Raw genomic sequence first — 16,937 nt, 5'->3', positions numbered from 1 at the left:
GCAATGGGCAGAACTGCATGGATATCTGAAGTCTTCGGAGCTTCCTCATACTTCAGAATGAAGGAAGTGGAGGTCTAGGGTTGACTCTGAGGAATGAGGCTGCCACTTTGGGACTAGCGGGACTGGATTGTGGGGCTACTGGCTTCTATCTGATCCTATTTTTCTTTCAATAAATACTTCTAGCCTCATAATGCTCCTTTTTCTCTAGTTATTGCTTGTTGTTGAGTAGTTTCAGTCATGTCCAACTCTTTATGACTTCATTTGGGATTTTCTTGGCAAAGATACTGGAGTAGTCTGCCATTTTCTTCTCTAATTCATTTTATAAATGAGGAAACTGAAACAAACAGGCTTAAGTGACTTGCCCAGGGTCACATAGCAAGTGTCTGAGGCTGGATTTGAACTCAGGTCTTCCTGACTTTAGGCCCAGAGCTCTGTCCACTATACCACCTAGTTGCCTAGTCATTGCTATTGTCTTGCAATTCAGACCCAAACACTGATTTGCTGTCCCGTTAGGCTAATACATTAACTTTGAAAGAAAATTCCCTTGTAGAGCAAGACACAAAGGACAAAACACCTATGAAGTTCTTATACCTCTTAACTGACCATCTCCTCTTCCCTATTTCAAATTTTTTAATTGAATACTAGTTTTTGCTGGTTCCCCTGTGGCTCATCAGATCTTTTCCTGAGGATTCAAAAGTACAGAGCAAAGAGTTTCCCCTATAAAATGAGGAGGTTAGATTAGATCTCAAGTCTTCTTTAGGTCTGCAATTCTACTATTCTAGACTATTAACAGATGCTATTTATGTCACCGCTGGCCATTAGTCAGGGGTGTGCTGGAAAATATTTAAGAACTGGCTCTCTAAAACAAAAAAAAATATGCATGATACACATTTATGTTTAACTTGCATTGTTAACTTTTTTCTTCAGCGCTTGCTTAAGTCTAGACAATCGACAAAACATTAACTCAACCCTGATCTGAAGTTTGCTGATTTCTGAGGGTAAATGCCCACACGGGTTGGTTCCATCACACCTTTGGCATTAGATAGGATCTGGATTCTCTGTGCATACTGACCTTTCAGAGATCAGCTCAAGAGGGCTGCTCTGTAGAACTCAGGGTTTGTAAGGGGACTTTGGAGATGGCTTAGGTATTCTAAGATGGCCCTGGGGACTGAGCACAGAACAGAGGCATCTGTCCCACTTTCCCTAACGCCCATCCAGTGTTCCATTCACTGATGTATCTTGTTCTCACCTGGCTGCTAACTAGTCCCTGCTAAGGTGTGAAACAATAATGGCTCAACTACATGCCCATAAAGGTCTATTAGAGGTGAGAAAGGAGTTTGTAACAGCAGAATTTCAGTCCGGTTGGGGAGATATTTGTAGGAGAGAAGGAGGTATACTAAGTATCCCTCATACCAACACCTTATTCTATTTGCATGGAAGGCTGACCTTTGTCTCAATTTGTTGGCCTAGTCATCTGGCAGTCAATTGACCAACCCACATTTATTAAGCACTTAGTGTGTGCCAGACATTGTGCTAAGTGTTGGGGATACAAAGAAAGGCAAAAACACCCATCACAGCTCTCAAAGAGCTCACATTCCAATGGGGGATACAACATATAAATAAATAGGTATATACAAGCTACATACAGAGTAGACCAAAGGGAGCCTTCGAGAGGATGGGTCTACCAGTTGAGAAGAGTGGGTGGGGGCCTTTTGTAAAGGTAGCATCTGAGCTGATTTTTTAAAAGTGAGGCAATTAGGGTTAAGTGACTTTCCCAGGGTCACACAGCTAGTAAGTGTTAAGTGTTTGAGGCCGGATTTGAACTCAGATACTCTATCCGCCGTACCACCTAGCTGCCCCCCCCCCCCGCTGATTTTTGAAGGAAGCTAGGGATGCTAAGAGGTTTGGTCAGCACTGTCAATGTTGAGTGACCAGCAGCTGGGTGGCAGAGTGGATAGAATGTAAGACCTGAAGTCAGGAAAGACCCGAGTTCAAATCTTGCCTCAGACACTTAGCTCTGGGACTCAGGACAACTCATTTAAATCTCAGCCTCAGTTTTCTTTTCCATAAAATGAGTATAATAATAGCTCCTATTTCACTGGGTTGTTGTGAATCAATGTATGTAAAGCATTTTTCAAACTTTAAAGCATTACATAAATGCTAGCTAGTTTAGTGATAGTTCTGTCCCAACTCATTTTACTTCAGGCAAACGAACATGTGCCTGCTCCTCTTTCCTTTTGATTTCTTCTGATCACCTTTAGGGACCGATTACTGAGGGACTCTGGGTTGACCAGGAGTCAAGAAAAAGATGGAGACAAAGCAAAAAGGCTTGGATAAGCTGTAGGATGGGCCACGTCTCCTTAGATAATCAAGAGCTGGCTATAGGAATGACCTCCTTTGGGTACCATTCCCAATGGTACCACTTCATTCTGTATTCAGTCCTATTCAGTGGGGACAGATTCTGGATCCCAGTACTTACCGAAGTGGCCTCAGAGTCCTCAGCAATCGCAGGACCCGAAGGATGCCCAGGATCTTGGCCCCACCAGCTGAAGCCATGGAGACAATGATATCGATGATGGATACAAAGACCAGTAGTCCATCCAGCACATTCCAGCTGCTCTGCAGGTAGCTGTTCTCCCCAGAGAAAAAGCCCAGGGCCACCACCTGGGAATGGAGCCACAGACACTTTCAACTTAATATTATTGAGGGCGTACTATGTACATAGCTCAATGGAAGCATTTACTGAATGTTAGCTGTGTCTCCTCTAGCACCTAGTGTGAGTCCTTACACGTGGTAAGACAAAATGGGATGGTCAAAAGAGCTCTGGACTCAGAGACAAGAGGTCTAAGTTAAACATCTCAGATCTGAAACATACTTCTTGAGTAGCCATATGCCTACTGTTTCACCTTTCTCAGCCTTGATTGACTCATCTGTAAATTGGGAATATGAATGCTTTTGCACTGTCTCCCTCTCAGAATTATAGAATGGAACATGCTCTGTAAATCTACAGAAGAATAAGCTCTTACTAGGTACTTACTAGATGTTGAATGAATGGATGGATGGATAACACCCTATGGTGGACATGTGGGGTATACCAAGATGAATTACTCATCTTTGGCCCCTTCCCTTAGGAATCTCATAATCTAGTAATGGAGATGAGACATCAATAATTAGCATTCCAGGCCATGGGGAGGCAGAGATATCGCAGGGAGACTTCAGAGGAAGGAGAGAGAACCCTTTTTGTGAGGGGGAATCAGGGAAGATTTTACAGAGATGATGGTGCTTGAGCCAGGTCTTGAAGAACAAACAGGAGTTTAGTAGGTGGGATATTCTATGGGGAGGAAGTTTCAGGGCAATGAGTGGTTGGGGGAAGGGTGGACCTAGAGATAGTTGGACAGATACCTGGAGGCTTTGGGTCTTCCTGTGGGCTATTCTCTAGACTTTTTTTTGAAATCAAATGCCACATTTACTGGGAAACTGAGCAGAAGTCATGCTACTCCTCCCCTGTCTCCTACCCTTCTCTCTCTGTGCCCTCATCCAATCAAAAGGAAAACCTTGACACCAAATACCTTCACCATCATTTCAGCCACAAAGATCGCTGTGAAGATGTAATTGGAAACACTCAAGAAGACCCGCTCCTGTAAGGAAGGATATGACATGAGGATTTCTGACAGTGGGGACCCAGAGGACTCAGTAGGCTGGAGTGACACTGACCCCTGGTAAATGGGAGATTGTAGACATTCATGGTTTATGTCTCCAAGAGGAAGGGCATAGTTGAAAAAGCCCTAGACTTTGAGCTGGGAGATTTATATTCATTCTGATTCTGCCACTGACTCGATTTGGGGAGAGTCTCTACTCCCCAAATGTCACTTTCTCCATTTGTCAAATGAGTGTGGACACATTAGATTAGAGAATATCTAAGGTTCCCCCAGCTCTGACATCCTTCTGTTGTCCCATCATGTGAGCTGCCCTGTCTGTAACTCTCAGTCAAAGCCACCAGCTGGAGGGCCATCTCTGCAGGGTGACAGAGACCTACATTCAGTGGGGATGGGGCAGTGCTGACAAATCTGTCCAGGTCATTCAGGAGTAATTCTTCTGCTGGATAGCTTGACCACACCCGAATCATTTGCCTGGATAGGTCAGCCAAGCCAAAACCCAATTTGAAGGAAGGGGTGTGTGCGTGCGTGCGTGCGTGCGTGCGTGCGTGCGTGTGTGTGTGTGTGTGTGTGTGTGTGTGTGTTTGAAGGGAGGGGAAACCATCCTACTTTCTTTTGTTTAAAATTTTTCTTTTTTTCTTTTTTTTTTTTTAACCATCCTACTTTCTATAGGAAAATCAATGTACAAGGATTAGTTAAGTGCTTACTGGGTGCCAAACACTGTGCCAGGGCCTGGTGATACAAAGACAAAACCTAAACAGTGCCTGCCCTCAGGGAACTTATATTCTAGTCCCTACACCTTCCTCCCTTCCCAAGTCAAAGAAGTATTGCCCCCAGGAAGCCGGGCTTGTGGTTATTCCCAAGGTTATTGTAAGGCGAGCTATGAACTGAGCCCAGAGCTGGGAGTCAATAAAAAGAGGAGGCCTTCTTGGCTTTAGGGGTGGAGTGGGGGTACTTACCGTGCTATTGGGATCAATATCAGGTCGCTCCAGGGCTATTGTGATGCAGTTGAGAAAGATGAACACCAGGACCACGTGGTCAAACATCTTGTGGGCAATGACCTTCTGACATGTGACCCGGGCCCTGGGGGGAGAGAGAAATAGATTCAAGGAGGAACACATGGCCTCAAAACCCAATGTTGCCAGTAAATGTGCACCCTGATGGAAACAGCTCTGGGTCGGGGTGGGGTGGGGGGTTACCAGAGCTGGGTTTTAGTCCTGGTTTGTTTCTAACTCTGTGTAACTTGGTGTGAGTCTCTTCCCTTGTCTGAGTCTAAACTAAGTCCACCCATCTGTATGAGGGGGATGAGTGAGCCGCATCTTGCCTCTCTCCTTCGGGGTGCTAATGAAAGAACAGCTCTGGGAAATAGAAAGCGTGGTCCCACAGTGGGGAGGTGACACAGCCAGCATTTGGACGCAAGCCTTTGGGCTCCAAGGCCACTCTCCATCATGACATGCGAATGTCATGCTAATGGTCTGATTTCAGGCACAGGTCAGTGGTGGTGGACGTGGAGAATTGGGGGGGTATTAGGGTCTTCTTGCAACTTCAGGTATTCCTCCTATGGATTTGTGGAGACTTGAAGAGGGAGCAGTGAAGTGGTCAGATTTGGGGGCAGCTAGGTGGCACAGTGGATAGAGCACTGGCCCTGGATTCAAGAGGACCTGAGTTCAAATTCGGCCTCAGACACTTGATACTTACTAGCTGTGTGACCCTGGGCAAGTCACTTAGCCCTCATTGCCCCACCCCCCCCAAAAGAAAGTGGTCAGATTCATTGTGTGAACTAATCTTTATTTTAGTCTAGCTGTGCCACTAGGGAGGAAGGGAATAAATACATAGCATCTACTCTGTGTCAGGTACCGTGCACTTTACAAATACCTCATTTGATTCTCACAACAACCCTGGGAATTAGGTGCTGTTATTATCCTCATTTTACAGTTGAAGAAACTGAGGCAAACAGAGGTTAAAGTGACTTGCCCAAGGTCACAGAACTAATAAGTGTCTGAGGTTGAATTTGAACTCAGGTCCTCCTGACTCTAGGCCTGGTGCTTGATCCACTACAACCACCTCACTGAACACTAACTTGTGGTGTGACCCTGGGGAAGTTCTTTCCCCTATCTAGTATTTTATATTGTTATTGTTGTTCAGTCATTTTTCAGTTGTGTCCAACTGTGACCCCATTTGGGGTTTTCTTGGCAAAGATACTGGCTTGGTTTTGCCATTTCCTTCTCCAGCTCATTTTACACATGAGGAAACTGAGGCAAACAGGATTAAGTGACTTGCCCAGGGTCACATAGCTAGTACATGTCTGAAGCTGGATTTGAACTCAGGTCCTAGGCCTAGCGCTCTATTTACTGCACCACCTAGCAGCTTCTAGCATATGTCCTTGCCTCATGTTCTAAGCTTCTTTCCAGCTTTGATATTCTATGTTCGTGGGTCCCTCCTGACTCTACCCTTCTTTAATCTATGATCTGAGGTCCTTTTCAGCTCTGACATTCAATGTTTTCTGTCCTGAGAGTCCTCTGAGTTCTTACATTCTATGTTTTAGGTTCTGAGGTCACTTTCCATTCTGACATTCTTTGCTCTATGATCTGAATTCCCTTCTGATATTCTAGGTTCTAGGTTCTGAGGTTCCTTCCATCTTTAAAACCATTTTGTGTTCCACATTCTAAATTCCCTTCTAACTGTGACATTCTATTTTCTGAGGTTCCTTTCAGTTCTGATAATCTGTATGAGGTCCAGTCCAGGTCTCTCTGTTCCAGGGTCCAAGTTCCTTTTCACTCCTGACATTCTGTGCCTAATGTTCTGACATCTCTTTCCACCATGATGGTCTACAATATACTTTGGTTCTTTGTGTAGTTATTGTTACAAATAAACATCTAGGTATTTTGGTAGTATTGATATAGAAAGATGCTTGGGTGCAGGATTGGTTAGTTCTCTGAACTATAAGAAGAACCATTTAGGACCAGGCTTCCCTCTCTTCCCTGTTCGCCCTTCAGACTAGAGATGGGAGTATAGTATCGTAGAGGATGGTAGGGAATTTGTAGAAGTTGGCAGTGCCCTATGTGAGGTTTAGTGGCACAGGGTGATGGCCCTGGGTTTGGCCAATACCATTTATGAGATCCTAGAGGATCTCACGCCTGCTTCTTAAATCCCACAGGGATGACTTTGTAGGCTTGACATTGCTGTGCCCATGGGAAGACTCACTCACTACCATCTGATGTAAGATAGTTAAAGTAATGTAGCTTCTTACCGGTTCTGAGGTGAGAACAGGTAGAAGGACCAATCTTCATGGGTCTTACACCATTCTGGCTTGTAGGGCTCCAGCATCTTTTTCAGTCGGAAGCAGTAGCTCTGGAAGAGAAAGAAGATTGTAGGATTATCAGATTTAGAACGGGAGAGGATTTAATGGCTATCTGTCTCAAATCCCTTATTTGTCAGATAAGACCAAGAGAGCGTAAGGCACTTACCCAGTTACGCACTAAGCAGCAAGGCTAGCATTAGAATCTGAGTACCATTTCCATCTTACCATGCTCCCTTTTATAAAACCATTTGCTATCGGGGGTGAGAGAAAATGGGGCTCTTTTCTTTGCTCATTGCTCACTAATCCTACCTTGCCTAATATATTCTCTGCACCCTCTCTTGGGGAGCCTTTTAAACTAAATGGTCTTCTTCCAAGTCCTTGGGAGGGGTCAGGGAGGTGGGACAAATGCAGACATTCTTTTTTTCCTTTTTGCAGGGCAATAAGGGTTAAGTGACTTGCCCAGGGTCACACAGCTAGTAAGTGTCAAGTATCTGAGGCCAGATTTGAACTCAGGGCCTCCTGAATCCAGGGTGCTTTATCGCAGACATTACCTTGTGACTAGTGAGAGGCAGCATGGTGTGGTGGAGACAGCACAAGACTGGGAGCTAGGAGCTTTACCACCAATTTTCTGTATGACCTTGGGAAAGTCCCTTGCCCTCTCTGGGCCTCTGTTGTGTCAAATGCAAAATGGGAAAGTGAGACCAGATGATCTCGGAGGTTCCTTTAACTCACACAAGTCATCACTTTAGTTCAGGCGTCGTGCCTCTCTCCTAGACTACTGCAAAAGTCCCCAGTTGTCTTCCCTATCGTAATATCTCCCCATTGTGGTCTGTGATAACATTAATATTAACAATGACAATAATAACTAGCATTTATTTAGTGTTTTAATGTTTGCAAAGCACTTTACAAATATTACCTCATTTCACCCTCACAACAACCCTGGGAGGTCATTTTACAGATGAGGAAACTGAGGCAAACAGAGAGGTTTAGTAACTTGCCCAGAGTCACATAGCTAGTAAGTGTGTGAGGCTGTATTTGAACTCGGGCCTTCCTGACTCCAGGCCCATCAATTGCCTATCTTCCACATTGCTGCCAAGATCATAGTTCTTAAGAGCAGACCTGACCATGCCTTACTCAATAAATTCCAGTGGCTTTCTATTTTCTCTAGGATAAAATAAAAACTCTGCTTGGCTTTTAAAAGCTTTTCACAACCTTGTCCCAATGTATTTTTTTTTTAGCCTTCATTTATGTTACTCCCGATCTTGTATTCTGCAATCCAGTCAAACTGGCCTTCTCTTTGCATCCAAAATGTCACTTCATTTTTGGACTCTGCATCTTTACATGTCATCCCTTCATCCTTCCCAAGCCCGGAATGTAATCCCTCCTTGTTTCTTTTTTTTCTTTCTTCCCGATGGGGCTCAAGAACTATCTTGTATATGAAGCCTTTCCTGATCCCCTGAACTGGAATGCCTTCCCTTTCAAATGGCTTTGTATTCAATCAACTATCTTTTACTTATTTGAACTTCTTCTCTTTATATTAATTTGCATTATAGCTAGGTCCCAATTAGTGTGACTAATGAATCCCCTGAAGTGGTTGAATGTATTCAAATTCATATTATTCAAAGTTATAATTAAGTAAAATGGTAATCTGTTCCTTACTATTAGAAATATCTAGTGTTAATCTGAATAATGGGGACAGCTAGTAGCAGGGTGGACAGAGCACTCAGCTTGGAATCAGAAAGATTCATCTTTGTGAGTTTAAATCTGCTCTCAGACACTTCCTAGCTGTATGACTCTGAGTAAGTCACTTAACCCTGTTTGCCTCAGTTTCCTCATGTGTAAAATGAGCTGGAGAAGGAAATGGCAAACCACTCCAGTGTCTTTGCCAAGAAAACCCCAAATGGGGTCATGAAGAGTTGGAAACGATTGTACAACAACAATCTGACTGGGACCCACTTCAAGGGATTTATTCTTGGCACTTGCTGGGACCAAGCTGTTTTATACCTGACTTCTATACAGACTTCTATCTCTACTTTCTGTCTCCTTGCTAGAATGTAAAGTTTTTGAGAGAAGGAATTGCTTGCATCTTTGTTATTTGTGTTCCCCATGCCTTTCAGAGTGTCTGGCACATAGTAGGCACTTAACAAACGCTTGATTTATTTGACTTCTAACATCCTGGGGTTCCAAATGAAACAAAAGATGGGAAAATGTTCTAGAAACAATGACTGTTAGTTATGCTGATTAGAGCTGGTGTGGGACAGTGGAAAAAACATTGAACTTAGAGTCAAGAGGCTCCAATTCTGGTTCTGAGATTGACTAAGTTGTGGGACTTCAAGCAAGTCACCTAAGCTCTCTGAGCCTCAGGTATTTTATCTATAAAGTGGGAAAAAAAAGAATGGTTGCAAAAAAAGCTCGATGGATGGTTTCAAGGAAAGTACTTTGGAAATCAAAAAGTGCCACAGAAAGATGAATTACTATTATTCTTATCATTAATATCAGCATCAACAGCATTGGCATTAGCATCACCCCTTCCTTTCTCTGGGAGATCTGGAGACATCGGGAGTGAAGGAGACACTCTCGCTGCCCCCAACCCCCATACACCCAAGTGACCTGATGAGTGACCCCACTCACGTCATCCATGTCATCATCATAGTCTGAAGGGTCCTCCTTGTGGCTGTCAATGCGCAGAAAGAACTCACTGGGCATGTGCACCATCTGCCCATTGCAGCCCTGGTACTCCAGGGGAAGCAGAGCAGTTGGGCGCGGGGGCAGCCGTTGGAGCCCCTCTCGCAGGTCGAAGGTACTCCTGTAGTCCAGGGACTCTGCTCGGCGCAGTTGGGATGCCCGGCCTGCTGAGCCCGGTTTGGCATCATCTGACTCGTCATCTGTGCTGCCTTTGCCTTCCCCGGAGAGCAGGGACTCGCGCTCCCCACACTGGCTCTTCTTCTTTAAGCTGGGCGCCCGGCCCAGGCTATTCCAGCTGGAGCGCCTGCTGCCCCATGTACTGCTGGGGCCCCAGTTGGCACAGGGAGAGCTGCGTAGGCTGGACTGAGAGACAGTCAGGGAAGGACATGACATGAGGGAAAATAATAATAAGAAATCAATGACATATGAAGTCCTTTATGGTTTACAGAGTGATTTAGAGTTCATGAATCTGTTCACAGTTTACAAAGCACCTATCTTCAAAAGATTTAGGAATATAAGATCGTAGGGTTTAGGCATAGAAAGAACCCACAAGATCAGCTAGTCCAGGGGTTCTTCACCCTCTTTGTGTCCTGGGCACCTTTGGCAGTCTGGTGAAGCCTATGGGCCCTTTCTCAGAATAATGTTTTTATTTTAATTTTGTTTGTTTGTTTGTTTTTGTGGGGCAATGAGGGTTAAGTGACTTGTCCAGGGACACACAGCTAGTAAGTGTCAAGTGTTTGAGGTTGAATTTGAACTCAGGTCCTCCTGAATCCATGGCTGGTACTTTTATCCACTGCGCTACCTAGTTGCTCCCAGAATAATGTTTTTAAATAGTAAAATAAAACACACAGAATTACAGTGAAAATGAATTACGTTGAAATAGTTCTCTCTGTTTCTGTCTCTCTTTTTAAAACAGTTCATGCAAATATGGTAATGTTTTACATAATCATACATGTATGACCCACATCTGTTTGTTTGCCGACTCAGGGAAGGGGGAGGGGAGAGAAGGAAAGAGGGATAAAAATTGGAACCCTGAACTCTAAATAAAAATGTTTATCATTAAAAAAGTTCATGGATCCCAGATTAAGAACCCCTGAACTGGTCTAATTTTTTTATTTTATAGATAGGGAAAGATGACTTCCCCAAAGCACTAAATAGTAGAACTGGAATCTAACTCAAGTTTCTTTTCCTTCCCTTCCCTTCCCTTCCCTTCCCTTCCCTTCCCTTCCCTTCCCTTCCCTTCCCTTCCCTTCCCTTCCCTTCCCTTCCCTTCCCTTCCCTTCCCTTCCCTTCCCTTCCCTTCCCTTCCCTTCCCTTCCCTTCCCTTCCCTTCCCTTCCCTTCCCTTCCCTTCCCTTCCCTTCCCTTCCCTTCCCTTCCCTTCCCTTCCCTTCCCTTCCCTTCCCTTCCCTTCCCTTCCCTTCCCTTCCCTTCCCTTCCCTTCCCTTCCCTTCCCTTCCCTTCCCTTCCCTTCCCTTCCCTTCCCTTCCCTTCCCTTCCCTTCCCTTCCCTTCCCTTCCCTTCCCTTCCCTTCCCTTCCCTTCCCTTCCCTTCCCTTCCCTTCCCTTCCCTTCCCTTCCCTTCCCTTCCCTTCCCTTTTTGGAGGGCAATGAGGGCTAAGTGACTTGCCCAGGGTTACATAGCTAGTAAGTGTCAAGTGTCTGAGGCTGGATTTGAACTCAGGTCCTCTTGAATCCAGGGCTGGTGCTTTATCCACTGCGCCACCTAGCTGTCTGTAACTCAAGTTTTCTTAAAACAAATTCATCACTCTTTTAACTACACTATACCTTGTTGCTTCCTTAATAGTTGACAAAATTCTTTATAATTTCCAAAATGTTTTCATATCCACTGTCTCATTAAATTCTCACAATAGGGCGTGAATCCAGGTCTTTTGAGAGAAGCTAAACAGGGAGCATCATTTCTATTCAGCACAGGTCACGTAATGAATCAATGACAGGGGGGCTGGGTCTAGAACCCAGGGTGGATCTCCCAGTCTCAGCTACCTTGAATATGAGAATACAAGAATATAAGAACACAAGAACATGTGACCCTCTGAGGTCAGGCCTGATCTAGGATCTCAAGTCAGACAAGAACACTAGAGAGTAATTTAGGGGAAGCCTTGTGGAAAAATGGAAATAGAACTGGATTATAGCTCTGGGAGCATTTGAGAAGTTTAGGGAGGAGGAGAAAAGGAGGATTGTACCTGATAGAAGAGAAAGACTAGAGTTGGAAGAGAAGGGCTAGTACTGAAGGACAAAGAATTTGAAGCAAAGGGAGAGACTATGGATTCCAGGATAAGGACAAGGGAGAGAAGAGGAGCAGGAAGGGAAGAAGGAGAATAGGATGTCTCTAGCCACAAGAATGAGGAGGAGATATGATGAAGAGAAGGATGACTCAAGGAGAAGAAAGTTGGTTGGACACAAAAAGACAAATTAGTAAGAGGCTACTAGGTGGATACGGTAGATAGATCACTAGATCCAAAGTTTGGAAGACCTGAATTAAAATCTGATGGCAGACAGTTACTAATCATGTGACCTTGGCTAGGTCACCTGACCTTTGACTGCCTTAGTTTCCTCACCTGTAAAATGGGGATAATAACAGTACCTATGCCCCAGAGTTGCTGTAAAGAGAAACTGAAATGCTATATTAAAACACTTTGTACATGCTAATTATTTTTGGCAGCAGGAGTAGCAAGAGAAGGGAAGGGGAGGTGAATATGGCTCTTAAAGTACTAATGATGGTAAGGAGCTAAAAAAGGAGAAAAGGGAAAGTGACATCCCCAGTTTGAAGACTCTCACTAGCATCTCACAGCTTTAGAAGGTGGAAAGTGTCTTAAGAATTCATCTTGGGGGCAGCTAGGTGGCAGAGTGGATAAAGTACTGGCTTTGGATTCAGGAAGACCTGAGTTCAAATCTGATCCCAGACACTTGACACTTACTAGTTATGTGATCCTGGGCAAGTCATTTAACCCTCATTGCCCCACAAAAAAGTCATCTTGTTCAGTTCCATCATTTTCAACATGAGGACACTGAGGTCCAGAGAGATTAAGAAGATGACTCTTGGTCACATAGTTAATGCCATAGACCTAGGATTGGAACCCATCTCCTTTGAGTCCAAAGCCAGTGTTCATCCCACTGTGCCATGCAGTCTGCCCTGTTTGCTTCAGCAGTCCTCCATGGGAACAGTTAGCAGGAACCACAAAGGACTTAGGATCTCTCTTTCAGCAAGCTTGGAGAGCAGGGTGGATTTTGCAGCAACCTGCAAAGAATGTGCCTTGCTTTGATTTCTGACATGACCAAATGATTCATCTTTGCTCCAAGTGCAGGCTGTTCTCCCTCATAGAAAAGAAGGGTTAAAAAAGAAGATAAAGGGACTTCAGGTATTTTGCTTGATTCTCCAGCCTATCGAGGAGAATGGAGTATTCTTTTTTGGCACATTCTTTAAAAAACAAATTAAAAGAAAAGCTTTTGTTTGAAAACAAAAAGTCAAAGGATCTTAAGAGGCTGAGGGGAATCCTGATACCTGTCTTGAGTCTGGAGACACAGTGACAGAATATGATACAGAGAAGAAAGGGCATTGAATTCATGTGGCTTAGTGATACATATGAGTCTCTTCTTGAAGAGGAGAGAACTGTACCCTTTAAAGAGGAAGGAATTTCTTATTATTTAAGGAAGGACATGTATCCACAGGATGAGCAATTGTGCAGTAACGGTCAGAGGAGGAAGAGATGAGTACTCGTGGTTGGTGATGAGGGATGATGAGGCAGACATTTGTCAGCTTGACAATAATAATATAGAGATTTATCCCTACAGAATATATCTTGGGTGTTATGGGGAATTTCCCAAGCCTCATACCTGATGACTGCTACCTAAATCTGATGATTCACCTAGGCACAAACTTACAGACTAAATCCGGAGAACATTGTTGAAGATTATGAAGTCTTAAGCAAGAAGCTGAAGAGCTTAGAGACAGAGGAAAGAAGTCATCCACAGCCTGGAATAATACCATTAACACTTTCAGGAAAACGGCTAGGAGAAAGGCCTGCTCTTGGACAGATGCCTGGAGAAAATCAGTTGAAAGCATTTACTATGTGTCAAGTACCGGAGATACAAAGAAAGTCAACTTAGCAAACATTAATTAAGTGCCTACAATGTGCTAAGCACTGTGCTGGCAGTCCCTGGCAGTCCCAGGGCAAAACCAGCCTTTGTCCTTATGGATCTCACATTGTAAAGAAGAGAGACAATATGCCTAAAGTTGTACATAAAGATTAATACAATGCAAATGCAAGATAATATCAGAGGAAAGACACAGGTAGTGTTTTAGTCACTGCTTCCAAATGGAGACAGACTTCAGAAGAGAAAGGCATTTGGGGATTAAACATTTGGGAAGTGAACAGTTGGTTAAAAGAATGGTCTTTAAAGAATGAGATTTGAAAACAAAAAAGAATGGAATTTGGACTTCTGGAACATGGTTTAAAATATTTAAGTATGACAGGCTCATTGGCAGGGATCAAGTTCACCTAACAAGGGCTTATAAGAATGGCTTTTTGCTGTTTCTTCTTTCTCAACATGACTAATATGGAAATGAGTTTTACATGATTGCATGTATATAACCCATATCAAATTGCTTGCCATCTTTGGAAGGGGGAAGCAAAGGGAGAGAGGGAGAAAAGTTGAAACTCAAAATTTTATTAAAAAGATGAATGTTAACAATTGTCTTTACACGTAATTGGAAAAATAAAATATAGCTTTGCTTGAAGATTTACAAATCTAATGAGAAAGCTTTAAACTGAAAAATAGAGGAGGGAGAGGACGGCTAATTTGATCTCATCACTAAGACCTGATGGGGTAAGATTCATGGCCAGACTGTGTCTCTGAAAGGATTTACTTCCTTCAAAAGGAACAGGATAGGTAAAAGCAGGGGGGACAGATTGGGAGTGCCTGCGACAGAAGCCTGTTATGGTGTGGATGGGCCGGGGTGGGGGTGGGGCCCTGGCTACCTGCTGGAGCTCTCTCTATGCCCATTCCCAACAACGACCAGTGTCCTGATTTGCTTTAGTGATCATTTCATCCTTCTAGAGATGCAGGAACCAATGAGGAAAACTTCCATTTTGGATCTGATTTTCACCAACACAGAGGAGTGGTTACTACAATGAATATGATGGGAACTTTTGGGGAAAATAACCATGCTGTCTTAGACTTTGTTACAGAGAAAGAGGAGAAAGCTGGACATGATCTGACTTGCCTCCTAGGTTTGGGGGGGCAGTAGCAGATTTCAAAAGATTCAGAGGAAGGAAAGGTAGGATGCCATGGCCCACACATTTTAGAGGGGAAGCCAAGTCCAGCAGATATGGGTGACTTTTAAAAGTGAAATTCTGAAGACACAAAGAGAAACAATTCCTTTGAAGAAGAAAACAAAGAAATATCTAGAGAGAGTGATATGGATACAAAGGGATCTCCTTTGGCAGCATAAATGTTTAAAAAGATGTGCAGAAGTGAGGAGAGATAGCAGGATTAATATTAAAGTGGCACAGTTCTGTAAAGATACTCAGAATGAGCTGAGGTGGCCAAGGGAAGTTAAGGGCAACAAGAAATGTTTTTAAAACTATACCGGGGAAAAGAGGGATGTGAAAGATTGGATAGAGCTTATGCTCAGAGTAGATGGGACAATGATAAAAGGTGACAGCAGACTTGGTTCCTCTGCACTTATTTTTATTCTTCTCCTCTCCTCTTTATTTCTATTTTCCCTGTGGTAACGTCAGTAATAATAACTTCTGTTCCAATAACGAGATGGGCAGAAATTGGCTAACCAGGAGTTGGTAGCCAAAAAATGGGTTGCAGTGATGGTAATGGAATACCTCAAAGGTGCTGGGTGTCACTAGTTATAGATGAACTTCATTCAATTGTTAATTTCCTCACCTTTCTTACTAATCTTGGAAAGACTACAGAAGATGGAAGATGAATGGGGAAGAATTTATATCCTGATTTTTTTTTTTTTTTAGTAAGGCAATTGGGGTTAAGTGACTTGCCCAGGGTCACACAGCTAGTAAGTGTTAAGTGTCTGAGGCCGGATTTGAACTCAGGTACTCCTGACTCCAGGGCCGGTGCTCTATCCACTGCGCCATCTAGCTGCCCCCTATATCCTGATTTTAAAAGAGTTGTGTGTGTGTTTTTTTAAGCAGAGTCTACAAATTATAGACTAGTGATTTTGATTTTGATTCCTGGGAAAAACCTTGTCCATTTTGTTAAAGGAGTGGTGAGTTAATATTTAGAAAAGGAAGTGATAATCACAGAGGATTAGGCTAAGCTTATTAAAAAATGGGTCATGCAAAATTATCTTTGTCTTTTTTTTTTTAAAGACTAGCATATCAGGGGAATGCTATACAGTTTACCTAGATTTTAGCAAGACATTTGATAAGATTTCTCATGCTATTATTGAGTAAAAGATGGAGATATGTGAGCTAAATGTTTGTACAATTAGTTAGATTCAGAGAGAAGTCAATGAGTTGGAAGAAGAACTCTAGTTGAATACCCTAGGGATCTATCCTTAGTCCTATGCTATTTCATGGGGAGTTAGGTGGTGCAGTGGATAAAGTACTGGGCCTGGAATTAGGAAGATTCATCTTCCAGAATTCAAATCTGGCCTCAGACACTTACTATCTGTGTGCCTACCTTCCCCTTCCTTCCCAGGGGTCCTTTACCCTTGTTGAAAGGCACAGGTAGGTGTCTAGCAGACATCTAGTAAGCCCTGTAGTTGGCCATCTGCATTCTGTGTCACATGTGAGAACAGGGAATGGCTAGGGTCTAGGAAGGAGAGAACTCTCTTCCTCATTGATGAGCTTCTTACCTCTTTGGAACTTGCAACTAAGCAGATGGTATGGGGACTGAACTTTACTTTTCATTAACACACCTTGCCATTGGAGTGCAAGTTAATAACAGGGTTACAGGCAGGGGGAGGTCTTGAGGTCTTGGTCTATGACCTGGCTTCCAGTTAAGTTTAGGTTGGGTCAGGGTTCAGTCTAAGGGCACGCTTAGCATTAGGGTTCCAGTGAAATGAGTATGGTCTGGGGAAAGGTTGGAACAGTATTAGGGGCAAGGCTAGGGCTTGGAGTTTGATCAAGTTTGCCAGAAATGATTTTTCCTTTAGAGCAGTGGTTCTTAAATAATGGTCTGGGCAGAGTCTCCTGAGACCCTTTAGAAATATCCATGAGGTCAAAACCATTTTCATAATAATGCTAAGATGTTTTAGTATCTAAAATGATAACTATTAGTAGATAAAATTTACATAAAAGCTCTT

The 16,937-nt window shown here is 43.4% G+C and overlaps 1 protein-coding gene across 5 annotated transcripts in view; it reads right to left on the bottom strand.

Moving 5' to 3' along the window:
* The window catches only part of CACNA1H (calcium voltage-gated channel subunit alpha1 H), a 440,720-nt gene that overhangs the window by 62,930 nt on the left and 360,853 nt on the right, over positions 1-16,937 (bottom strand). For all 5 annotated transcript variants that reach the window (XM_043977864.1, XM_043977865.1, XM_043977861.1 and 2 more), the window contains exons 17-21: positions 9,589-10,005; positions 6,907-7,007; positions 4,616-4,739; positions 3,570-3,638; positions 2,480-2,664 (exon numbers count right to left, since the gene is read on the bottom strand). In XM_043977864.1, the coding sequence (XP_043833799.1) occupies positions 2,480-2,664; positions 3,570-3,638; positions 4,616-4,739; positions 6,907-7,007; positions 9,589-10,005 (896 nt within the window). The remainder of the gene's footprint in view (positions 1-2,479; positions 2,665-3,569; positions 3,639-4,615; positions 4,740-6,906; positions 7,008-9,588; positions 10,006-16,937) is intronic.

This window comes from Dromiciops gliroides, chromosome 1, assembly GCF_019393635.1.
Source record: "Dromiciops gliroides isolate mDroGli1 chromosome 1, mDroGli1.pri, whole genome shotgun sequence".
NCBI classification, from domain to species: domain Eukaryota; kingdom Metazoa; phylum Chordata; class Mammalia; order Microbiotheria; family Microbiotheriidae; genus Dromiciops; species Dromiciops gliroides.
Note: the sequence above shows the minus strand (reverse complement) of the source record. Positions and strands in the feature narration are given on the sequence as shown.